Below are 27675 nucleotides of genomic sequence, written 5' to 3' on the forward strand. Positions count from 1 at the left end.
ACAATTTTCCATTCATATTTAAATGACTGCTTAAAGTATGCCAAATTACTACAGGAATGAACAGCAAACCCAGTGGACAGTGATAACTGTGAGGTGGTAGGAGTCAAATTGCTTTATAGGAAATTATTTTTGCTCTCTAAGCCACACTGGTCCAGAATCTTTTCTATCACTCAAAAGTCCCACATAATGCCTAGTACTGTGCTGGAATATGGGAGGTATTATGTCAAACCTCTCCAGGCTGTAAAAGGATAAGAACTCTGTTGAGTATTTTAATTACTAAAGTATAGAAGAGCAAATAGGAAGAACAAAGTTCAAGAAGGACATGGAGGGATATTTTAGCTTTTATTTCACAGAGATGGCCAATTGCAGCCTACAAGATAGAGCTAGGACACACTAGTTTTGGTACTTCCAGCCAGCCAGATTAAAATTCTCTTTGCTAGCATCCTGCCTGCTATGAATCCAAATCTAGAAGACTGACTTACCCAAATTTGCTTTCCAAGAACCTGCTGGCAACTGAGCCAGAGCCCTGAATGCTGTTGCAGAATTAGGCATGCTTCTTGCAACCATTGCACTGCCAAGCATCATAGCATCTAAGGCCACTTACATAATGACTGACCTCACCCCTGTCTTCTCAGCTGGAGTTAGGCACTAGTCCAGACTCAGTGCTTTGGAAAATCTATGTTCCCATCCACGTGGGCCCAAATTAGTACGTTTTTATCTATTTAAACTATAAATAACATTAACAAGTATCTTTTAAAATATAACAAACTAAACTCTATAGTTCTGTTGTATTTCAGACTTTGCCATGATTTCTGCTTCTGATTCAATAAATCAGATTATTATAAGCAGGAAGTGCTTTTATGTATACAATGTCGGAACACACCATCTTTACTTAATTTATTTGTACCAAATAGAAGTTTGTTGACTTTTCAGATTTCAATTCAGTGAAAACTATTAATTTACCTGAACAGGTACAAGTTTAACTGATAGAAATACGTGAAATGTAAAGCATTCTATTCCTTTTTTCCTTCTGGAGTTTGAAATATTTGTGTACTGCATTATGGAACCATAAGAAAAATTACAAATGCCCAGAAGTATGCTGGATCTCAAAAGGCAAAGGTAGAAGATGTGATATTTTCTTCAAAGAGCTTTAAAAACTGACTTGATCCTTTTGCATTTCAGACCCTTTTTAAACACATGAATAACCTTAAACATACTGCAGATCTACTCATATGTATAGCATTATTTAACTAAATAAGCCCTAAGGAAAAATTAGGGTCTTTAAATAACAGCATTGCAAAAAGGAGTTAGGAGTAACAAACAACATGAGAGCAGAACCATGTGCCAGAATTCAATGATGGAGCTCAAAAGTTGGGGTTTTATTCAGAAATTCAAATACTGAAATATGTATTTTCATCAAAATAAAGCAGACTAGCTTTGATGTAGTCAATACACTCACAGTAACTTAAGTCGAAGTGAGGATCTTTTATTTAATTGGACCCTATATATCTCCAAGTGCAGGCACCTCAGCACCCCGATTCACTGAGACTCCAAATTGATGTAACTGAACCCTGTGATAAACAGTGGCAAGCTTACTGGCTTATCTGCCCTCTAGCTGGTGAGATCATTTCACCCATCACCAAAGTCTCTGTTCTTGGAACATGACAACTGAAAGGAAACTTTCAGGTTTGCAGTAATTAACCCATTCAAACAACAAGTTTATTTAATTGGTTGAATTCAATAGCTCTTTAGTGAAGAAAAATAAGGCATCATAATGTATTTCTAGGTGGTGTACACATACACAGGCAAAATCTCAGCCCTGAAGAGCTCATTTAAAGCAAGATGCAAAAAACAAATGTAACAAATCATGAAGCTAAAAACTTATGTGGCAGCACAGGTTACCAAAGTACATGCCCTGCAGTTGTAGATTATTCAAAAGTATTTTTCTAAATAAATCAATATAATATCTGATTGCCCCATGACTTATGATGTCATAGATGGGGTTCATCTCTCACCTACCCCTAGGCTTCTAAAAACTAAGTCTATACATGTCACGTTAAGCTCCCTTCATAAGTCAATGAAGAGAAACTGGAACCTCCTGGGAGGCAATTCATCTCACCTTCCTTAGACACTTTTCCTCTCTCTCCACTGACAATTAAGGGAGTTAATGGTGATTAACTTATATGTCTACCCCTTAGGAATCTGATAAAAAGGAGAAAAATCCAAGCCTTTTTCTCTCTTTTTTTTTTTTTTTATTAAATATATATATAGTATGTCCATCCCCAACAAAGACAGTACCTAGCAGATTTTAAAACGGCACACCACAATACCTCCATAAAGAAAGAACCAAAGCCCTGCTTCTTCCCTTTCCACAGCTGCTGTATCACTGAACATGAATAATTCTCCTCCCTATAGCTTAGATGTCTTTTCAAGACTACCTGCATGATCCAATGTCGGGCAAATGCTGCAGTTGCACTCTAATCTTCGGATGGCAAATATGGCCAACTTAACTGTGCGTTCAAGAGCTGGAAGCCACAATTGATTATGTCTTGTTGCCAGACCCTTGAATACAGGGACTGATCAAAGAAACAAGGACAGCACAAAGAGCACAGGTTTAACAACTCATATTGATTCATTAGATGTAATGCATATAATCAAGTTTTGCTAAGTGGCTATTGATTCTGCACACTTTGATGTTGATTTAGATGTAACCCAGACACATAAAAATGGGAATAGGCAAAGCCAGTGACCACTTCTGCCTTAACTCAAAGAACACTGACTTCTGCACTAACTCAAAATCCTGAAGTCCACATTTACTTCAAAAATCTAATCTGGAAGAAAAACATCGAGACTGAAAACCCTCCATTTTTCTACATACAGACAAAAATGAATTGGGCTACACTAAGCTAAATCAAAGCATTACCTAGAGCTGCCACAATGTCCAGATTTCTGTACATCGTGTGGTTTCAGTCTCAGTGGTAATGACAACTCTGTTTACAGGTAGAGGGCAGGGTAATTTCCAATTTATTTATTTTTCATTATAAGATCATATCATAATATGGGAAAAGTTAAAAAAAAAATGATTCATCAACTTGAAAGGGTTACTACATGCTACAAGAGTGCATCTATCATTTACAAAAGACTTCTGCATAGTCACAGTGTTTGAACCTTGGAAGCAATATGAAACCTTTCTATTCCAAGATTTTAAACATAATTGCTTTTAAACAATTCAGCATGCTAAATTCAGGCATTCAAAAATCAAGTGAAATAAACTTCTGGAAATCAAAGGTGATTCATGCAGTTATACTGTCAATCATTTAAAAACATGGCAATATACATATTAGTAGAATTGACACCCTCAGACACAGACTCAATAGATCATATTTAACAACACAGCAGGTCAAACTGTTACTCTAGCATGTACTTAAGTATTGAGTAATAGAGCATGCTGTCATTTTATCACATCTCTAATAAAAGGCTACTATAATGAGACTATCAGCTACTGATTCCTATCAAAATACTCTTTCCATCATCTCTATATAGATACACAACAGCACTGGCTCCCAACTTAATTTTGACTAAGAGAGACATATGACAGAGAATTAAGAAATACAATACACCAGATTTCCTGTAACATAGCAATAAGTATCTTACATGATCCAAAAAGCTAATGGCTACAAATTATAACCAATGGAAAGGAATAATAATGTGAACCAGCCTTCTAACACAGGACTGCCAGTAAACATCAGAAATTACAGAAAATAATGTCAAAACCAAAGTGATACAAGCTGCAACCACTTCAGTGCTTATGTACTGGATTCTCAGCTCCAGCATAAGCTACAGGATAGCGTTCTTTTTCTTGCATGGTTGGTTAGGAGTCATTCAAGTGTGAAATATTCTAAATTCTTGTTATTAGAGGATTGAGATGTTTAAATCTTCCTATTTTGAAAAAAAGCAAAACCATTCTGCCTTTCTGTAACACAGAGGAAACATGGTTATTGTAAAACAGAATAGAAATGACAGCATTCTCTCTACTTTACTGAATTTTGGAGCTGCAGCTAGAATTAGTCTCTTGGTAAAAATGTTAACCACTATTAGTATGCATTTAGCAAACACTATCATGAAGGAATGGAAAGTTTATCCTCCATATTAATTTTTAAGGGTGCTTGCTTTCTCAGTGGGCTCTGCACCAAAAAGGTTACGATAAAATTCTGTTTAACATTAAGAAGATTTCTAAAATACCTTTACCATTATGTCCCCTTGAGTCTAATTTCTAGGACAAAATTTTGAAACTGGCTGTTATGCTTGCCAGTATGCTACTGCATACAAAGTTACAACATACAGACTTATAACCAAGACGTTATGTTCTTTGCTTTAGATGGACACAGCTATTTTAGTATTACATACTTTTCAGCAGTCATTAGAGTCCCTATTAGCAGTTCCTATCAGAGATGCATTAGAGCAATCTGGGGTTTGAGACTCAGAAATCTCCTGCACTAACTTTTGCTCAGTGTGGCAGTAATGGAGCACATCCTTCAAGAGACACAAATATAACGGCATACATTTTTCCACCCTATGCAAGTACAAGGCAAGTACTGTGGATCAGTGCTGCACAACCCCTGTCCACTGCCATGACTTACACCTTGAAAGACATATAATACCTTTTGCTAATAATCTACTGAACTACTCTCCTTCTGCAGCGCACAGAAGTTCTTTGTTGTAATATTATAGGGTCTTGCAGGTAGTATTTCCACTAAGATACAAGCTCACTATCATAAAGAGATTGGTTCAAGCCATTGGCAGACTCAAAGAACAAAACTTATGTTCAGTTCATTTCTCCTCACCTTTTTTTCCCATGATTAAAAGAACTAGAAATACTTTGGTCTAGAAATGAAAACTTACCTACTGGCTTAATCACATGACTCTAAACCCCAGATGTCTAGATATGGGCCTAAATGGCTTTACCTTAATCTGACCTTTTTGGAAATATCTGATGAAATTCTGATGAAAGGAAGGAGGTCTGTTTGGGGGTGGGGTGGGTGTTGAAGGGTAGGGGGGAGTGGAAGTAAAATCTGACTGAATTCTATCACATTCAAGTCCAGAATAGTGAGGCTCCAACTTGACTCATATCATGATTTAAAAAAAAAAAAAATACTACGGGATGTAATGTTACTTTTTATAGCTGACAGTGAGTTCCATTAGACTGTAGAAGAGTCTCTGAAGGAAAATGAAAATAGCCTCCCAAGGGAGTGGAAGCCCCACACAGCATGATTTAAATGTGGCAGCTGGGTTGTGGGTGGAAATGGCAGTTTCCATTGAAAATCTGCTGCCAGTAATCCTCCTATGGCTAGATTTCACAGGGAAACGTGGCAGTTATCCCTCTCTGAAATTCAGCTGCTCAGTTTTATAGATGCACAGACAGGAAAGGCAGCAAAGGTCAACAAATGAAGGGTGAAAGGTCCAGAATTATGTACTGTCCAAGGACCAAAGAGTAAAATTGGGAAATGACTAGAAGTAGACGTATGTCACAGGAAGATGGCAAGAAGAGGAGCAGATTCTTTAGTTTTAAAAAATGAAAGGCAACTTTTTAGAAAGTGTGTGCCACTTCAAAGACTACTTTCAGGTTTTTTAATAGTTTGAGGCGTTTGATGCTTAACATTTACGTCTCATTGAAAGTCAGTTAGCAATATGTTAGTCACTTTTAACAATGGTCCCCATATATTTGGGGCACAGACCTATCATGAGAATAGTTGTGGCAACATTAAATGTCATCACACTTAACTCTAAAGTACTTAGGTTTAGATGACTAAGCTCCTCAGTGAATAAATTCCTCAATGGTAATGTATAGGTATATCACCCTGGAAGTCACTATAGCAAGCATGTTGACTGTGGCGTAGCTACGTTAAGAAATATGAAGTACCACAAAAATAATGTTTCCAAAATCACTTCTCTCTTTCCTGTTGACGTCTGCATCTACTTGCAACAATGACTTAGGCGTCAACTTGAAAATATGACTCATAATCCAAAAAGACACTTTCCGATGCAGGTACAAAAATCATGCCTACAGTATGGCTGGCTACTTTATTGCTCTCTGTTTTGGTACAGGCAGTGTGCTACTGTTCTTTGCCTTTTTTTTTTAAAGAAAAAACAATTCAGGTTGAAACAATTGTCAATTTGTCTATTTGATTGAACCCAACCAACCTGTTCTGGATACAAATCTGGTTCCTCTAGAGGAGTCCTTTAATCATCAAACTATCTTTTCTCTTTCTTTCTCTGTTCTCTGTGAAAAACCTCACACTCCTGTCTGTCCATAGGCCTGGCTCCAACAGCCGGGACAGATGGCAGACTCACCCTAGTCAGTCTTCACCTGTCATCCTTTTGGTATGGCTCTGACTTGGGAATTAGCATTATGCTTCAGCTCAGTCAGGCTGATGGAGAAACCAAAACAGAATGTTGCTTCCTGACGTACCATTCTCATTGCACCACTATCACAAAATTTGTCAGTGAAAGGCGATGCGACTACTATGCTGTCTATAGAAACCAGTGCCGTCCCTGCACGTTAGTGTGAGCAGAGAATGCCTGTGTGCCTGTTGGATCAGAGGATGCTGGTATAAGAAGTATTTGTGGTCTGTAAGTCCTAAATGTTCCGGCATGCAGAAAGCACTGAGCAGCACACCTTAGCTTAAGCTGGCATCACCTCTGGGCATACACAGGAGGTTTTGTATTACAGGTTTGATCAACTACAGACTCAGGTTTTTTGTGGATCCTTCTCTTCAACTTCAGTACCTAAGGTCTACCTAAGTCACACTGTAGAAGTTTGTGCTTGTATTCTGACTTATATGTTGAAATGCTTTTTTATGAAAATCACAGATGTAGAAATTTAATGGTGGAAAACTTCTATCTCATCTTTAATTAGCAGGTAAATGTACTAAATGGAAGTTGGGCCAGGTGTCAGAAGACATTTTAGTGTCCAAAATACCTAGAAGGTTTCAAAAGTAGGGTTGATAAGCTGCATAGGTATGATGTCACTTCAAATTATCCGATATCAAGAAAAACTACGTTGTAACATAGCCAGTAGATAAATCTTTCCTGACTCTTCACCAGATTATAAATTTATTTATGATTTAAAAAATAGGGAGTTTGGTATCATCTCTGTTTTTCAGACCAACCAATATATTTTTGTCTTCCTGAGGAGTTTGGTAGCTGATTTAGAGTTCTAGAGCAACACAATTACAAACTGCCCTCATGTAAAAGGAATAAGATTCTATCTGTGCTTACACAAGAGATCAGTTTAATCCATAGTATACATAAAAATTGAAAAAAAAAAAAAAATTGCTACTAGCAAATCTAAACTAACCATGATAGTTCTGTTGCAGTTCTACCTGAGCTGTCCATTTAGATTGTGATTTCTAAATCTGACTGGCTGCTATAATTTCCAATGAATAATCAAAATTATAGTAGATAGAAAAAGCTAAATGTTTTCTCTGCTTTATAGTTTTGCTTAAATGCTGACATTTTAAATAAGTGGTTCCACTTTTAGTCAATGCCATTTTAACTGTTCAGTTCTTCCTCCTACATCCCTTTAATAACATAACTGGAAGTAGCAAGCTTGACTGCTAAGATATGAAGCTAACACAGTAGTCAAAATTTATTTGCATTCTTTCTAAAAAGATATTTGTTTTATAAGTCTGACTCAGTTTCTGAGCCTGTCTTTGTGATCTCTTTAGGTCTCACAAGCTAAGCAAAGCCAGGACACGTCAGTTCTGAGTATGTCAGCATTTCCCAGGAACACCTAGATGCTGCAGAGACAGTACTATGACTCAGAAAGTAGTACACTTTCCTTGCCAGTAGCACTGAAACAAATTTGCCATTGTGAAAGGGACAGAAGACTGTAAAGCTGGTAATACCTTATGTCACATGGAATTAAAAAGAAGAGCTAAATGCCTGTGTTTTAAGAACTAGAAATGTTAATCCCAAAGCCCTGCTCAAAATATAGTAATGCAATTACATTCTGTCAAAATTATTCCCATATTTTCAGACAGATAAAGTCTTTTTTTTTTTTTTTTTTTCTTTTTTTCCCCACTTTCCATCCCAAACTATGCACTATAAATGTGCACTGGCAAAAAGTTGCTATGACCGGTCTTGTGAGTCAATGTGCTACTGTGACTGTATTACAACATCATAAGCAATATAACCTTTGGTGTCATTGGAAATCAAACACTTAACATCACAAACGGCACTGAGGCTACAGTGTTAACATTTGTGAAATGTTTTAAAATTAACAGTTGAAAAAATTTTGTAAGAATAAAATACAGTTACCACAGTAAATTAGCTGCAAAGCACCCATCCATCTAGTTGGGACTTTGTATCTTCTACTTCCTTTCACAAAGTCTGAGATACCCAGAGACTTCTTTGAGAAGTAAGTTTCAAAACTCGGGGGGGGGGGGGGGGGGGGGGGGTTGGTGGCTAGCAACATGCAGACACCTGGAAGACTCATGTCAGAGAATATTCATCACATATGTCATAATATATGACGTATCCTCTTGTTTCATATGACAGTTTGCTTGTCCCCTTCTCCTGAAGTAGTCCTTATGGTTACCATAAGTCAACAGTGTTAATCCTCACTGATCATCCTAGAACAAACCATGCCCAAGCAAGATCTAGATTAAGCAGTATATCAGTAATTCTAGCACATTATTCTTATTGTCTCTGCGAATACTCAATAACAAGAAATCATTTGTCAATCTTTGTATAAATGAACTTTTAGTGTAAGAAGGACGGTCTAAAGCAAAAGGCACTAGAGTAGAATTCAGAGGCATGACTCAACTTCTGGCTGTGACGCAAATTTCTTGTGTGGTAGCAGAGAGTCACGAACTGCTGGTTTACCAAGGGAGTGAATGTGTTACAGCTCTCAGTTTCTATGCATAGCTGCACAGTGAAATTCTAACATCCAAGTGATCTGCTCCTGTTCTAATACCTAGGGACATGTAGGCACTTAACACACAGCAGAATTTAGACACGCTAATCCAGACTGGAGGAAGGCATTTTCTGTAGTGGGGGATTTCCGATCCTGGAATTAATCACCTTGAGCTTTATTTTTTCTTACAGAAACAGAGATTAACTCAGTCTTTGCACCAGGAGATGGTCAGAGGAGGAATCACGATCCTAGCCTTAGCCCTTATCTAATCTAGAAGATACAGAAATCTGTAAGAAATTAGTGTTTAATATCCTCTTCTGTTAGGGGTAACCGAAGCTTCATTTTACACCTCAGAAGACTGCTTGCTCATGAGGCTTTATAGTAATCTGGGTTGAGGCAGCCCACTTCTCTAATACTTCATGCAAAAGAAAACATTTACATGTTCTTTGCTACCGTTGAAGGATTCATTACATTCCTTTCTAAGTGTCTGTCTTCTATATGAAGTGCTAAATCCTGGGAGTGGAAATAGGAGTCTTCTCTCTCCAAGTGACTGCTCAAAGTTACAAAACTATATCCTTCCCTCTTCCTTTTGAATATATTATTGTCCATAAAATAAGAAAAGATCAAGAAAAGAGAATACAAGCATTCTGATATCTTAACTTCTTTATAGTCAATGCAATTTCCCAGAACATGGGAGAAACGTGTCCTAACTCCTATTGACAAAGAATAAAACAGTGGGTGAGTACTATGTTTGTATATATCACAAATTGGAGGACTTTAAAAACACTTGCTACACTGAAACATTCAGATAAGAGATTAGAGATGTGCTAACTATGCTACGTACTTAGTATGACATAGGTATCAAGGTGCCCAAATAAATGTTTCCTGGCAGAACACTAGAAATTTGGACAAGCTTAATGCTAAAAGTACAGTTCTACTTTGACTACAGAGTTAGACACAAAATAAGGGAGGGATGATGAGGGTCCAGCCTTTGAACTGGGTGACTTAAAGCAGAAGTCAAATGCACGCCAGTTTTCAGCTGTAGCCTTTATTCCGAACACCTATTGCCCCTTCACAAGTATCGGTAGGATTTTCTCCAGGAGACACTGTAAAGGTGAAAAACAGTAGCAGGTACATATCACTCATCAGTTTCTTTCACAAGTATCAGTTGGACAGAAAGCATTCATCCACTACTTGTTCATCCAATTTAGTGGCCTGCTCATTACTTTCAATAGAAAAATTAAAGGCAGAGAAATCTGCCTCAGTCCCAGGGAAATGAACTAAAAAAGCTGTTTTAAATAGCTGCTATTGGCCTTTAAAGCCAATCGTATCCTGTCCTGTCTCATTTGGCTTTATAGTATTACAAATTTTATCATAAATCATAGATCTATTACAGAGGCCTAACTTAGATCACAGGAATAACTTCTCTTGGGCATTATAATACCCCATCTCCACTCTTCTATGCATACTTATACTGCAGCACTGCTGTTTTTTGCAAATAATGAAAGGACATTAGGTTCTGCAATCCCTTTTCATGCAATCAGTAAGCTTCAAGATCTTCTTGGGAAGGCGATTCAAGTGAGCAGCCAGGAAACTAACTTGCTAGGTCCACTCATCTGGTTGAAGTTATGACCATTTAAAGTGTCCTAAGCTGTATAGCACTAAGGATGCCTTCAGGAGCTATGTGTCCCCTGGGCATTTGATTCCATATAGCAGATGTATTTATTTAGATTTATTATTGTCATCAAAGATAGCACAGGAGTACCTCTCTTTTCTCTGTCCTGAGCTGACACCACTAGAAGCAGTACTTCATATCAACCACTAATAAGAAGTGATGTCTTTGAAAGGGCTGTCTCAACTTATTGAAAAACTTCAATATAAATCTTTAAAGACACATCATAGTGTAATTTTTAGGGGAAAAAAAAAACCACAGCAAACTATTCTTTCTTTATTCTGGTTTTTCCTACAACTTTGTTTTTGTTTTCTCACTTCTTTACTTTTTTTGCCCCGTTTCTCTCCTATTTTTACATTTACATCTATGTGGATTTTTCTGCTAGCATAGTCTAATGAGTTAGAATATGCAGAAGGTATTTGAACCTTGGTTTCTGGTTCTTTCATATCTGAGTTTGTTTCTTGTTTTCTTCATATTCTTTTGCTAGCCCAGGTAATAACTAGAGTGCCTGATCTTATAAAATACGAATATTTGAAAGAAAAAAGATAACTATATCTTTATTTATTATTTACTTACACGATTTCCCCTGCCTCTTTTTTTTTTTTTTTTTTTTTTTTTGGATGATTCTAACAGAATTCATACCATTTTTACTGAGGTAAAATTACCTTATTGAGGTAGAATAAGGTGCAGGGCAATGCTATTCTCTGATAGCATGGGTGCCACCTATGGATAAAACTTTGTAAAAGTCATCTATAATATTTGTGTTGGCATGGACACTGGGCCAACGAATAAGATGGGGTTCCCTGTCTATCTATTTGCCAGTATTCACCAGTAAATTCTCCTGACTCCAGCATCTTTGGATGCTGCAATCCACAGGACATTTTCCGGCTGCACACACTGTAGCTATGCTGCTGCTCAGAACTGCTGGTAGGAGGATGCAGGCAGCTCCTTAGTAACCAAAACCCTGTGCACAATGTTGCTCATGGCTTTTCTGGTTTAGTGTAAGGCTAATAGCCATGACTGCAGTATCACTAAAATACACATTAATAAACAGATTTCTTGTATACTTCCAGCTTTTTAAACTTCAGAATCATTATTTTTACAGAAACATTGTAGAAATAATTCACAAATTATGAAATAGGGAAACTAGGGTTGAGTTTCAATGTAAAATTGTCTTATCATTAAAAATCAGTTAATTTTGCTCTATCATCCAGAAAAATGTTTTGATCCAAAAGGCACTGAAACGTAAGTTTAGACTTCCTCTGACATCAACGGTCATTTAACAGATCTTTATTTAAATTGAAGATAAATACCAGAGAGAGTTTTGGGCCCCATGTTTGTAATAATCCCCCATATATACTTCTGTCTTTACATCTTATGATGCCTGAAATTCTCCTTCTGTTTACAAATGGGGAAACAGAGGCATAGGGAGATAAATGTCTTGCCCATCATGTGCAAGTCAACTCTGTAGATCCAATTTTCTATTATGAAAAGCACAAATTATTCAACCTCAAATGATTCCTTTCTCTCCTAAGAGAACACAATGTTCTTAGCAAAGCTAACAGGCTAACCAAATAGATTTCCCATAGGCAAAGGAAAAATGTATACCTACTTCAAGCATCTTGTTGGGGAAATTATCTCCCCAGTATTACAGGAAGGTTTGGGTTATTTTTTTTCCCAATAACTTTTTTTCCCATACTTTCTGCATGGTCTTCATTTATTTTGTGGCTGATGGTAACATCTCCAGACAGATCCTTCCACAGAAAACACTGTGGCTGTAAGTAAGTGGACTGCTGCATGAGAACTGTGCCCAGCACCTGCCATTTGAAAGAAAGTGAGCACAACATTTCGACAACATACAAATCTGGGGATCCACTGCAGAAACCACACCCCAAATTCGCTGTTTGTTGCTGCTGCACAGTTGGGTCAGCACTCTCCATACTCCTGCCTCTGCTTCTATCCCCCACCCCCTGCTTTATTAGGCTAGTACAACTTGCTGCACTGAAATTGCTATTCCCAGTCCAGATGGTGGTAGGAGGAATTGAACTGTCATTCCTTTGTGTAGTCACCTCTAGACAATGGCCACTAGCATGCAGAGCCACACGCCAATTGCTGGTGTATATTTCGTTGACGTTTCAGACCCAGCTTTGCACCCTTCTAATCATTAATCAACAATCAGACAAAGGATATATTGCTGAATCCAGACAGCAGCCAATACAGACCTCTAATACATTATGGATTCTCTGTCAGCAAGTTTATTTATTGTTTGCAGTGTTCTGTTTGAAAATCCCTATGCTCTTTCGCTTATTGTATTTGTTTACTTACTTTTTTCTCTTTAGCTGAACTTAACAAAGCAATGAAACTTCACTTACTAACATTTTTTACAAACCCTGAATGGTGGATTACTTCATATAAAATACATTTATAATATTCTTGGCATTAAACACAACGTACTAAAACCTTTAACAAATATACCATTAAATGAAATAGAATTAAATTGCATAGGCCATGTCAGAGTATGTTTTTTCCTCAGGTAAGTATCCAGTGAATCATCTTATTATTATTTAATACTATAATAAAGGTTGACTATCAGTTTAAGAAAGAAATGAATATAAGTTTTTCTATACTTCCAGCATTCAGTAGGATCCTTCATAGTATCATAAAAGCAAGCAACAGTAAGGACCTCACCGTGCTGTGGTTAGGCTTTAACTCAAATGCACCAGTGGACCTCAGGTTCTGCACAGTGTGCAACCATGCTCTGCTATCAAATTAATGTTAAAATATGTATGTCCTGGCTTCTGATTTATAATATCGTTGACAAATAGTAAAAAGGACAGGCATGCCATAAAGTTTATGGATGGAGTGATGGCATGCACAATGATGTCTCATAAAGAATAAAGGGGGAAAAGTTATTTATTCTTGTGGATTCAAGAACTAAAATACAGATAGACTGGCTGCGTGCACAGAATTTTTCATAAATATCCCACAGTGCACCCCGTTGTACAGCAGCCATACATTAATTAGAGCATTCAGCAGACACTGCAATGTGTTACACTCACCCAAGTGAATCTTCATTTTTCACATGCAGGGCCTTACTAATTAAAATCAGCTTTGCAATTAAATGTGGAAAATTGTGTTAAACTTTCAAGCGTGGTTTAGAAAAAAATGTATTTATTTTTAGGGTATTTTATTTTGATGCAAATGAATTCTCCATCAAAGTAAGACCAGTAAAAGGGAGGTATGAGGATTTCTCTTTTTTGTATTATAGATGCTCCTCTCAGTTGCAAGTTGCAATGCTCCACTATCTCTCTGCCAGTACCTGGCCCTGTTCCAATGCTTTTAGTGAGTGCTATCTGTCAAGGCATGAATAATACAGCCCCTAGGCTGTCGGCAGAATTCAAATGAGGCATACATCAGGAAGCAAGCACTCGACTTTAGCTCCAGAACATGCTCCTGTGAAGACAGGCAATTATTCACCCACGGCTGCAGCCATGGCAATCAAACTGGTGGGTGAAAAGGTATATGAAATGAAAAAATTTGAATAAGAAATATGGCACAACAAGCCACAGAATTCAATAATTTTCTAATAAAAGAGAGACATTTGAGTCTTTTAATTTCGAAGTTTGGGAGCCTGCATTATTTCACTCTGTTCTAAAATATAGATGACTAAACTAAAGTATATAATGCCAAGGCAATACATGGGTATGTGGGGCTTTTCCTAATCAAATCAGCAATGCCGAACTCTAAGGTATTTATAATTTCAAATAATCTGTTGTATGAAGTGACAAATCTCATGCTTAAAAATTAAAAAATGGACAAAACAATTCTATCTGTATAACGTAATAGAAACAGAGACAGCCTAGTAAAGCAACAAAGAGCTCATGATATTGAGAAATTTGGTGGAAAATTAAAATACAATATATTTTATAAGGTTAGGGACAATTCATACATTATAGATCCAAACATTTTATGATCCCTCTTCATTTTTGAGACTCAATTCTTTTTGCTAGACATTGTATCAGAGATTAATGAAAAAAAAATCCCTTGCAAATACACTATGAACTGAAGAAAAGGGATGCCAAATTCCTTGGTGGATGAAATGTTTAAGTTGTTTCATTTCATCTGAATCCTTATTTTCAGCAATCAGATGGAAATTCATGATATAGTGGAAGCTCCATCAGTATTTCCATTTTAATTCTGAAGGTTTTGTCATTTGGCCTTAACAATCCATCCTTCGCTGAAATTTGATGTGTATTATTTCAGACTAACTTTCTGTTTTGCTTTAATTTCTATATAACTGCTTTATATACTTTCAGATATGCACCGATATATGCATTAAAAGAATCTTAGATTAATATACATAGTGCCACACTACCAGCTTAAGATTCTTTTCAGGGCTTTTATTTGTTAGAATGTGTTTCATTCTGAAGCATGTAGTATTTGGTAAGTGATTAATCTGTTACAGAATCTAATTGCTTTTGTTACTTGAGAAAAAATTAAACTATGATGTTAAGAAGCTTTTAAAACAGGCCATTGCACGTAATCAGTATTTTTTTAATGGAATCTAGTTAGGATTTTTATGATGTGTCTACATACCTATTTACACAGCAAACTATAGACATCTATTTGGTATTACGATGTGTTTTAAAAAAAAATGCTAAATGCACAGCAACATAGTAGGGTGTAATATTTCTAAAACCATCATTCACATCTAATTAGTAAATAACATAGGCCAGTTTGCACTCAAGTTACTCCAGAGTAACTATGAGATTTGCACCTGCAGAACTTAAGACCAGAAACTGGACTTGCTTCTATATTTATATTTGTATACATAGAATGTGAATCCTGTTGTCTTTAAAGCTGATTATGTTTTTTTTCAGACACTTAGCTGACAGACGTCCTGAAAACACAGTTCTGGGAACACTCTCTTGGTGTGGTTTGAGTAACTGCTATACACCCAGACGGATTGTTCACAGCTAAAAGTATTCAAGGATCTGGACCAAGCTTATTGTTCAAAATTAATTCACAGATCTGAATGTATAAAAGTACTGTTGATTATTATGCTGCTATACACAATGGACCTGAAGAGTTACCAAGCGAATAAAATAAACGGTATCAGGAGCACGGCCCAAGGAGAGGCTCTGATTTTCACACCTAAGATTTGAATTCTTTTGTTGTCTCCACTATCTGAACATGTCTATGGCTTTGTTTTGCTTTTGGTTTCAGATCTTTTGTTTTTCCTTCTATTTTTTAAGACCTGATGCTTTAAAGATACATGCATTTTCTTTAACTGCATGATCTGTGAGTGGTTCAGTTGCCCTTAGGTGCCTGGAAACATAAACAACAGGTACTGAAGTCCTATCTGCGTAAAATCTTGTGTTGAGGCACTGCCTCATGCTGTGCATCATAGAGTGTACTAGAGGGATAGCTTCAGGTTTCTATGTATTGCTAAAATAAAAAAAAAGAGAGAGATGAATCTGCTTTGAAGAAGGTAGGCACACAACGTAACTTTGGGCGCTTACCTTCAGTGCCCAAACTGGGATGTTAATCTTTCTGAACTTTCTATGCAGTCACTGGAGGGAGGTGCTTTTGCCAAATTATTTTAGCAATCCCAGCACCCTACCCTAAAGTGCCCTGCAGAGAAACCTGTTCATCTTAGTTACTAGCATGCCCAAATAACAAGCTAAAATTAAGCACCAAACTTAAGAACTGATAGCAAAGTACCAACTAAGTCATACAAGGCTTCACGTCCAACTAAGTTTTACACAAAGAAAAAATTAAAAAGATGGAAATGATACAACAAGCTGTCACCACTGTTACCCTAACCAGTACTAGTCCTGTATTTTCATACACCTCAAAGGAAGCATCAATGACGTATAAAGCCTGCACGTTTCCTTAGCTAACCCTAACATTGCAGCTCTTTCATAACTAAAATCACAACTGGGTTACAAAACCTATGATAAAACTTTCCTTTAACTTCTGCCTAATATTTTAGCAGCAAAACACTTCATCCCCAAAGCTGTCTGGAAATTTGAAAGTATCTGTTTATTTCAGTTCAAATTTAATGTAGTATCTGAACATGTTTTTCACTGTCACATTGATATTACAAGGATAAAATTACAATTTAAAAAAAAATAAAATTCCACAGACTTCAAGATGTTATAGAAGAAAGAATTCTGGAGAGCTCTGACTACATCTAGTGGAAGGGAATACATTTCATTCCTAATAATGAGACAGTCTGGCATTGTGAATAGAAAGGTCTTAACCTCATTAAAATGCTCTGTAGGTCTAACCAGAATTGAGTTAGGCATCAGCTGAAACATGCAATTCCTTAAACATATCAAATTTTTAAGACAGTCTGATTTCCTTGATAGAAATGTTTGAGGGTCTTTCCCACACAAATAGCAAAATAGAAAAAAGAAAAATATAAATTCCTTCAGATTCTTTCAAAAATTTAAATTTACTAGGTGTTGGTTGACTAGATAAACATATTACTGCTCTTTTAGAAAATAGATATGTAGGTTGTAAACCTCAACAAAGAATTTTGTGGTTTTATACTAAATAAGACATATATTGGTTAAATATATTTTGATTAGTGGATTGGCAATCAGGGTGACAAGAAAACATAAGAAACCCACAAATTCTTTAGCCAGTAAAAAAAAAGGAATTTTTGACGTATATCCAATTTTTATTCTTTGCGCATCTGCCCAAAATTTCATTTAATTAACAGCTCTGAGATTCAGTCTGTTCGTGTACTGACATACCAGAATCATGTCAAGAAAGCAAAATATGGAATTAACGTCTCAAAACTGCATGCAATCTCCAAACCTCACATCTATTCCTTCCCCCTCCCCCAAAAGGGTGGTTTTACACAAACACAGACACATAGTTTGAAGTTAGAGCAATTCAGAGGTCAGATTTTCTTAAGAGTTTCTTTCTGTATGTTTCAAGATTTTTGTTTTTGAAATCTGCACACGAATCCCATGAAGTGTAAAGAAACATACGCAGTTACAATCTTGTAACTAGAAAGGATGTTATAATCATGTCATTTAACTGTTGACTACTCATGCAATTTCTGAGGGAAAAGACGGTTCTGGTGCCATTCATTAATTACTGATGAAGCTTGTGTTTGCATGAAGAAAATGGACAAAAGAAAAACATGATTTGAAAAGAGAAGTCACAAGTGAAATTAAGAATTATTTAAGGAAAATGTTGGTTACTTTTCCTAAACCAATGTTCCAGTCTAACCAAATCCTTCAAATAACCACAAAACCCTACCACTTTTGTAAGTGAAAAATATTAGGAAAAGAAATTATACATAAGTATACAATATATAAAAATATATGATACAATTATTTTCTGTTATATTGTTCAAATGTAATTCCAAAGAATTTTAATATCAAGTATATTGCTTTTCTTGTTCTAATTTTGAAGGTATTTTCTGGACTTGTCTCGAAGCTTCAGTCACTGATAAGAAAAAAGGCACATAAGTGGACTAAGTGGCACTGAGTGGATTGTCATGTATGTTTGGAAACTTTTCCTGTTTCAAATAAATGCCTTAACCACAAACGTATAATTTCAATTTAATTCATAAAAGCTATATGCCCTCATTACAAAGAACTTATCAGATTTGGTGTGAAATATGTGTTCTTATAAACACCACAAGTGCTTTACAACTTGAAAAAGTCAAGAATGAAAAAAAAAATCTTAACAGTTTCAGCAGAATTTAACACTGGTTTGAACACCTCCCTCTATTCAGAAGAGATCATCAAACGTCAGCCATTTTATCTCCTACAATGGGCATGAAATGCACAGCACATGAGAAAAAAAATCATGTATTCTAGAGATGTTAAACTTTCAGAATCTTGCAGAAGAAATTCACAGACAAATGATTCAGGAAAGGAATGCTGTTTACACAGATGTACAACACTTGAACATTGACACTGCAGACACAGAAATGTAAAGGTTGAGCTCTAAATTAATTTGAAGCACATGTAGTATGTATAACATATGCTACCTTGATATATTATTAAAAATAAACAGCTTAAAATGTTTTCTTAAGGCAATGTCTCCACATATACGGTTTAGAAACTGAAGTAAAGGTACTTATAACTATCATATAACATTTGAACACTGAAGTCTTATTATCACTGATCTGTCTTAGGCTTTGACCTCTGAATCTAACCTAATCATCGAACTTAAAATGTTCAAGAAGCTCATTTTCATTCGGTTATAAAATACACTAAATAACAGAAGTCACACTGGCGCCAACATATCAGTAGGGCCAAATTTTAATTTGCAACACATAAGCAAGAGAACTGTATGCAAAAAATTGAGAGAAGATTGACAATGAGAATAAGTTACCTCAGCAAAAATGTGAGTTAGATTCTGTGTGACATTCAGAAAGAAAAAAAAGCAGAGACTCCTAATGGTTTCTAGAATGTCTAATTGTTAATTTTTATCATCGTTTGGTTTATCAAGGTCATGCCAGCTAACTTGTTTACCAAATGCCTTCACTAAATTATGAAAAATTACAGATATTACCTTCTGTGCCTTGCATATTTGCCACTAACATGACCACTGCCATCACAGCCAGGCGTGGGACAGCTGCAAGAGAGAGAGAATTAATTATATAGGTGCTGGTGTGCTGCAGAAAGATTACACTAAAAGCAGGCAGTAGGTATTACAGAAATGGAGGGCAACCAAGACAGAAAGAAAAATCAAATAACTGAAGGGAAAAAAAGAGGGGATGCTTTTTATTAGCAAGTCTCGAGGGAATTAATTTCATCAGTGCAGCAGGGCATGAGCAAACCACCAATGAACTTGAAAGTGCATTATACCCATTAAAAGGCATGAATTTTCTAAATTGCTAATGGGGATACATTTTACACTCAGAGCACTAACCTGAACAGCTCTTGTATGGCTGGTTCCACGGGAACTGCAGAGAGATGGAAAATATATAAAAATTTATCATCTATTACAAGTACCCCTCTTCTATAGAAAATTACCAGAAAGGTTGTGTAAAAGAAAGGGTCAGAATGAATCGTGCAAAGAGATTCTGGAGGATGAAGGTCACCCTGAGCAGGGGCCTTGAGTGATTTACTGAACCAAGAGACGTACCTCGAACACCTTTGGAGCGTGTGCGATGGCGCTTCTCGTCTGCATCCACCTCCATCTGGGAATAGATTAGCAGGCAGTCAATGTTCTTATCCTGCATGCACAGACTATCAATGCACAGACTGATACAGTCTCTCACACAATTTATTGACACTATTTTAATTCCATTTTATCCTGTAAGGGAAAGTCCACCTTACAAGGGATTTTGAGGATCTTTATGTTTATTTAAAAACAGAAAATGCAGTAATTTCTGCTTTAATCAGTCTGTTTGCATGCCACGCTTTCATAGCAAATTGTGTGCAACTTAGTGCTGGTTCCTCTTTTCAAAGGGATATTTCTTACATAAAACCCTGATTACTCCCATATATTTTGAAACAAGGATTCAATACATTTCTACACAATTTAAAATGGAAGTCAATAGGTCACACACCATAGCTTGCTTTCTAACCAAACACTTTGCAGTGGGAAAAGAAGGAATAATGACTGAAAAGGAGATAAAGAGTTATCATTAGAACTTCAAAGATTTCATGTTATTTAACATGACATTACGACCTTTCCCAAGGTGTTTCACTGTTTAGATGTGTTTTTCAAGCCTTCACGAATGTGCTTACTGGCTACATATGGCTAAATCTTTACCTTCATTTTATAAACAGCATGCTTATCCAATGTAGCTTTCTATGCGGTAATGGATATACAGCAGTCCTAAATATTGACCAGACAGGGGCAGGGGTGCAGGCAGACTTCAGAAAATATCATAAACACTGATCTACAGTAGTTACCATAGGGCCACCTGGCTTCTTCTGATCTTCCATGTACTATTGTCACCAGACATTCAAAGGTAAACTGCCCAAGACTACAAGCTAGAGTTTAAAATCTTGTTCAACAGAAGCAGATTGCACTGAACTACATTGATAGACTGTGTCAAGGAAAATATATGCAGTATCTGTATCATCAGCTCCTTTGGATGTGGAAGAATAATATGGCAAGATGGATCTGCAGTGGTTCATACATAGAGATGATATTGTAAAGGTCAGGAAGCATAGAAATCGACCATGAGGCTCCAATTCCCCCAGGAAGAACAAAAAAAAAAAATCAATCACAGGTTTATAGTAACATCCTTGGATTGATATCTGGTAAGAATGTCACGTATCTCATGCAAAAACATGGAAACAGGTCCAAGCGACTTGCAGTTAACCCTTTAATCACCTAGGTTTCTTTGGTCAGTACCTTAACACAAATGATGTGGGAAGTAACCGACAAGGAAGAAATCAAGGGCTGCTTTTAAAGAGCTCCCTCAACCCATTACATCAGGAGGAAAGTGTCACCACAACAAAATTTGTGGGTGACAGGAATTTGGTGGAGAAAAAGGGTCACCCTCACAAGGCTTTATGCTACTAATGTAGTTCTGCTTGTTTGTAGTCATCATTTGGTTCCTGATAGTGTGATTTATTCCACACTAAAGGAATGACCTTCTAAAATAATCAGATATTATGAAAGCTAATACAGAACCAGCCTCTAGCAGGGGACTTCAGTGCAGTCTTCTGATGGGGACCTTTGCATCACTCAAAATGGGTTTCATGTTTAAATCAAGACACCTACACATAGAAGTGTGCATATAAATTAGGAGCACAAGCTTCCATCATCGTCAACCAATAGTGCTATCTGAGATATCATAAGGTATCCCATCAAGCCTTCAATTGCCAGTCCAGCAAGGTACAGAAGGGTACAGGTAGGTCCTCTGTTTATCTGCCAACCCTGTATTGATCTTTCAGATATCCTCTGACATCAGAAATGGCACCAGCTGCCTATGCTTAGGCAACTGAACTTAATCCTAGTGAACATAACCACTGGTCCTTGAGGAACGATTCCTCTGATCAGCTACTAGGTTTTACTTCAGGCTGGACAGAATCAGTTCCTAGGCACCTCTGCCCATACTGTCTAGCCCTCCATTGACCATAGCATGAGACACTTAGCATGCCTGTAGGTAGCTAACTACAGGCACCAAAACTGAATCTTAAACTTTAACCCATCTGCAGTGTCTATCCTACACCTTGCGTTCACATCCTGACTGGCTTCTCAGCTCCTAAGTTCAGATATGCATTTAAAGCCTTTCAAATTGCCATATCAAAGCACAAAACAGCATCTCTGGAATATAAAAATTACCCACTAGATGATGATACTATTTTCATTTTACTAATACGAAAACAGTACATTGTGCTATTCTGTAACTCTTGCATAATGACTTGGTAAAACCAGAAGTGGAGTTACCTGATCTTCAGCCTAGTATGCTTTTTTAAAAAGTTTGAAACACATTATCTAGCATCATTTGATGCCACTAAAAATCTGCTTAAAGAACTGTTATGATCTTAACCTGGAAATGCTGCCCTAGTTGTTATGATAGTCTGTGTAAATTTAGAAGGGGCAAACTACAAAACAGATTTGCCTGTCTTTCTAAACAAAAATAAGCACTTCAAGAATGCTGTGGGTACAATTTTGACTACACTGACAATCAAAGAAGAAATCACTAATCTGGAAAAGCCCCTGTAGGATCCACAAAGTCCAGTTCCAGAAGCAAATCAAAGACATGAAAAAGGATTGTAAAAGCTGCAGTCATAGTCATGCAGTGTTATTTTAAATTTTGTTGTGTATGCTGCATAGCCTGCTGCTTCTCCAAAAGGGCACAGATCTACCAGCCTTTGTCTATGACCTAGATGTCCTGTCATATAAAGCAACATGTGTCTTGGATGCTCTAGGATTCATCAAATGATGGTAGGTGCCTACATTTAGCCAATGGTATCTTGCTTTGACGTTATTTATATGCTCACTTATAGATCTTCAAGACTTTGTCTGTCATGTCAAACCTTCAGCATTCATCCCTCCACATATTCAATGCTGGAAGCTGGGAGCAAGCAATTTCCTGAAATTCTACGACACACACATTGATTCTGTGAAAGGATGGTCACCTGCCAGCCTGCCATAGCAATCCCCAGATGCACCCCTGGCATTTCCATGGCCAGGAACAAAATTCTGCTCCTGAGGCCATTAATCTCACACAAACATGGACTTCCTCACCATTTTCACATGCAGAAAGAGGAAATATGGACCTTAGTGACTCACAAGGAGATCACCTCAGTAGTTCTACTTCATTCATGACTTTTGCATTACAGTTCTGTAGAATACAGTCACTGATCCAGAGAACTCATGAACATTGAGGACAGGCTGGCTAGAGGTGCTTTTAGCTTGGTATCTAAGAGAAGACACCTAAAAGATCATGTATGAAAGCAAAGAGCAAGGCATCAGGAGTAGGAAGAGAAGAAATTCTTAACGTGGCTACAAAGAGAAGCTCTAGTCATGAAAAGGAAAGGTCTAAGTTCTTAATTCTGAGAAGAAGAAAAAAAAGGTCTTGGTAGACATTAAACCTGGTAATCCATAATTAAAAATAATCAAATTATTGGATATCCTTTACTTAAGGATGATGGGCAGAGAGAGGCAGAGCTAGCAACTCTGCATCAGTATTATCAAAGATTTAGAGAAACAAGACCGTGAGTAGTCACTGATCTGTGCTCTAACTAATAAATCACAAGATGGGGTACAAAAGAAGGTCTGTTATATTGGAAAGTTTGTTGAAGACAATCAAATAGGACATGAAACAGATTGAATAGTTTCTTTATCATTGGAAGGAACAGAAAGGAAAAAAGATCTGTGTTGCAGTGAATGATTCTTATGGGGTGGCAGGTGAATAGTATAACCATAGGAGTATCCTTGAAGTTTAGAAAAATTGTGTCTGATTAATCTCTCGTGTAAGAACTTATTTTACCAGCTGAAGGAAAATCTGTATTAAATCTCACTTTTCTGGGTAAAAATGAAAAAAGAAAGTCTTGTGTGGTCACCTGTGTGCAGGCATTTAAGACTTTTTGTGTCTTAATGTACAGAATCTGATCCCAAAAACTAATACACACATGCACACATGAACACAAGGTGCTATAAAAGTGTCAGTATATGAAAGCTGGATATAATCGTAAGACGAACTCAGTAGAAGAGAATCTTTTAATATAAAATGACTGTGATTAGAGGCAGCTGAAAAATACTTCATTAAATGTTAAAAAAGGCGCATAACCACATCAGAAGGATTCACTAATAAAAAAGAGAAGAAAAAAGAAGAGAAATGTAATAACTCCTCTTCAACAATCCAATGCTTAAAATAACAACTTGTAGCTCATGCGGTTTAAAAAATAATTCATATGCATCCATACACATGTAGAGGAGTTTACTAGTAAACATAAACTATCAATAGGCAGAACAAAAAATATCAGCGAAGACCAAACGTTGAACGGTAAACATGGTAATAATAAGACATTACATATATATTTGGAAGGAAATATTTTTTAGTTATTATTTGGAGATAATTACTAGCTAGTACTAATAACCAAGAAGAAAACTTTTTAAAAGTAAAAAAAAAAATCATCTATTTGTTATTTAAAAAACAAAGTCCCAGACAACATTTACCCCTCAAAATTAACATAGCCCGATAGTTCTGCAAGACATTGCTGTTTATATGTAACAATCCTGGACCACTTGGAAAATGCTGGAGAAATGTGGAAAAAAAAAATTCTGAAAAAATTGTAACTTTTTAAATTAATCTCTACTAAGTGCTGAGAGAGCCACTGGTGTGGCTCACTAAGTTAATCTTCCTGATGCTGACCCTTAGTAACATCATACAAAAGCTGATATGGGATAAAAGATGATGACATAATTAGCACCAGTCTACACTTCAGCATGAAAAATCTGTAATCAAAACTACTTGAAACTGGTCTTTGATGATAATTCAAATATTCAAATTTGTTGATAAAATAGCTATGTTAGGATATCATATCCTTAGACACCTTTTAAAATTTTGCTTTCTCTGACTGAACATTCAGACAATAAAATAAGCCCTTTGTTAATCAACATATTTGTAACTATTAACAAATATTTCTCCAGAAAAAAATATTTTGTATAAAAATTATTTTTTTACAAAAATAAATGTAAAAAAATTAAAAAATGTGTGTTTAATAAAAGCCTTTCTAATATAAGCCCACAGGTATATGTTTTAGTACTAAAATATTCCGTATCTTCACCAGCACCCTGGAAGATTATATGCTACTGAAATACACAGATAACACAGAAATTAATGGAGTGATAAACTGTGTTGGAGACAGGCCAGTTACATACACTGGCCTATGTCATTTGGCAGATTTGACTCAACTGAAGAACATACCAATTCCAAGGTGTTGTACCTATGAACAAAGAATGTGGGGCATGCTTGAAAGACCAAAGATCATAATCTGTAAGGCAGTAACAGTGAAGAGGATCTGGACAGCCAGATGAACACGAGCAATTTCTGTGCTGCTGTAGCTGAAGGGCAGAATGTGATCTGTAGCTGCACAACCTTTCAGGCAGTATTAATTTTCCAGAAAACTGCTGAGGTAGTCAGATATGGTCAGGAACTTCTAACAATAGAGGGCAAGTTTTCATCAAGACCTTACCTATTTTTCTGTTAGCTTGCCAAATACCCTGATGGAATCTACAGGTTTTTAAAGTCTATAGATTTAAGGCTACAGGTCTCATCATAGACTTATCTGAGACCAAGCTCCCAAAAGTTTCACAATCAGCACTACTCTCCCTATCTCTATATATGCTCACATATCTACCATATGGACTTCCTCAGGGTTACCAACTGTGAGGGATCCAAAGCTTTAGGCTCCTTTCCAGGAGAAATGGCAATTTTTGCTCCCTTGTGGGGAAGTAGCTCAGCATTTTCTTCCCTTGCAGGCAGGTAGTCCTGAAACTGATCATTCTTGTTGAAATTCTCAAGGTATCTGAATTTCTTGCTAGAGGCATGGAGACTGCAAGGTTCAGTCCCAAGTTCCAAAACTTCCCGGTCAGCCAATGCCTGCTTAGTGAATATTATTCTTGTTTCCCTCTAGCCATGATGTACCAGAAGTCCAGAAAGCCAAGAATGAACTGAGAGCCTTAAATCTGGACTTCTAAAATTTTCCTTTCCCAATTTTTTCCTTACTAAGATTTCTTCAAATCAAAACCTGGATTCTCAAATACTCTCAAAAACTGTCCAGTGTTTACAGAGGCAGAGCATTCATATAGCATTCATTATCTATGCTACACAAAGGTAGAAGACAATCATTTAGGACCTAAAAAATCCACGGCAAATACTGGTAAATACTAGAATTACTGCATAATTGTTACTGCCAATCAAGTATGATGCTAAAATTATTTGAAATTTTGCTTTTCCCTAATCAGTAGTATTAGACATGATCATAATGTGATAAAAATAAAATGTTCAGAGACAAAATTTCTGATTTCCTGAAAATGTAATGAGTTGATTATATAAAAAGGTTGCAGTTAAAAAATTATCTCCCTGTGACAGACGAGTTACTCAGTAAAGGCAGATTTTCAGCCAGCCATGATGCAAGATTCAAATTTCCACAGGTAAGATTCCTGTACTACTTTTATAGCCAAGGTTTGCTCAGAATTTATTTTTATAACTTAAAGCATGTTCTTTCTTCTGTGTGGAAGTTAACATGGAAGGATGTAAAGAATTTTTCTTTTCAATCTAGTATCTCAAAGAATGAAACAAAACACGGCAAATGTATTTCCCACAGTTAAAATGATTCTATATTGTCATCATCAAAGAAACATAACCTGGAAAATGATGGGTAGTTTATGTAAGCAGTGTATCCCATACTATTTCAGTACTTTGTACAGTCTTCCTAAACAAATTGTAAACTGACCTTCTACTGCTCTCCTTAGAAAATGGCAAGTAAATCCAAGTTCTAACATAACTTTTTCAGCCTGTCTGTGTATTCCAAAAGCAATTTATTTAATAATGACATTTGTCAAGTATTGCACCTGATAATCTGAGTAAGTTTTTAGAAGCTGGATATGGTTTGTGAAATGCTGTTGAACCTATTTGATAAATGTGACATTTCCCAATTACTTCAATGGGTCCCCAAGTATCTCTGTGCTTTATTACATACTTTCACTACATGAAAGTCATTAACTATACTCTTTCAGTATACTAACCTCCACTTTCAAATAATAAAAGACAAACAAATTACAATTGGAAACACCACTGTGTAAAATATATAAGAAAATAATATCCTAGATTTAAACTGAAAATATGTGACATCATTTTTTGCAATATATCTATTAATTTACTTTAAGAAGCTATTCCTCTGTTTTCTGCAATTCTCTTGGAGTTCTGTGTTAATCTGAATTTATGCAACATGACCCATGTTGCATGTTGCAAAAAAACATGAAGAAAGAAAAGGCAATTCTAAAAATTAAAGATGCAGAGTATATATTAATGTAAGTTAACTGAAGAACTGGATTAAATTAATTTAACTTTATATTAGACAACTAAAAATAATCAATACTTAGCACATGATCTCTACCATGGTACTGAAACTACGAAGTTATGGCACTATTCCAGAGGTACACCAAGATAAAACTGTGTATGTCCTTACATCGCTCCTCAATGCTCCCCAATCTAGAATGACCCAGGATTTAGGCACTATATTTTGGGTTTGTTTTTTTAATAAGATTATATTTCAAACTATTTGACTGAACCATGGCCGTAGATGCACAGTTTCATCCAGAAGTGCTACCATCAAGCATCAGGGCAACATGTGTGAAGATTCTGGGGAATTAAAATGTGCAGATCAAGTTAACCTAAATCTGATCTCAGCGTGTATGTACAAAACCTTGACTTTCCATATGACATCAAAAGACCTGATCACTGGAGTCAATGTAGAGCTTCCTATTCAATCCACGGAGGTTTCAGTTGGACTTACTGATGCAACTTTTATAACAATATGCTCCAGCAGATCTTCCTCTCCCCTAAATGTCAGTAGGGTAGACCAAACCTGAATCTAAAACAATATATGACCCTTGATTTATGCCTTACTAATCA

The 27675-nt window shown here is 36.4% G+C and overlaps 1 protein-coding gene across 11 annotated transcripts in view; it reads right to left on the minus strand.

Moving 5' to 3' along the window:
* Window positions 1–27675, minus strand: part of MYT1L (myelin transcription factor 1 like) — a 305413-nt gene that overhangs the window by 111633 nt on the left and 166105 nt on the right. For all 11 annotated transcript variants that reach the window (XM_040599195.1, XM_040599202.1, XM_040599201.1 and 8 more), the window contains exons 3-5: window positions 19710–19764; window positions 19494–19527; window positions 19134–19196 (exon numbers count right to left, since the gene is read on the minus strand). In XM_040599195.1, coding sequence (XP_040455129.1) covers window positions 19134–19196; window positions 19494–19527; window positions 19710–19764 — 152 coding nt within the window. The remainder of the gene's footprint in view (window positions 1–19133; window positions 19197–19493; window positions 19528–19709; window positions 19765–27675) is intronic.

Source organism: Falco naumanni, chromosome 6 (genome assembly GCF_017639655.2).
Source record: "Falco naumanni isolate bFalNau1 chromosome 6, bFalNau1.pat, whole genome shotgun sequence".
Taxonomy (NCBI): Eukaryota; Metazoa; Chordata; class Aves; order Falconiformes; family Falconidae; genus Falco; species Falco naumanni.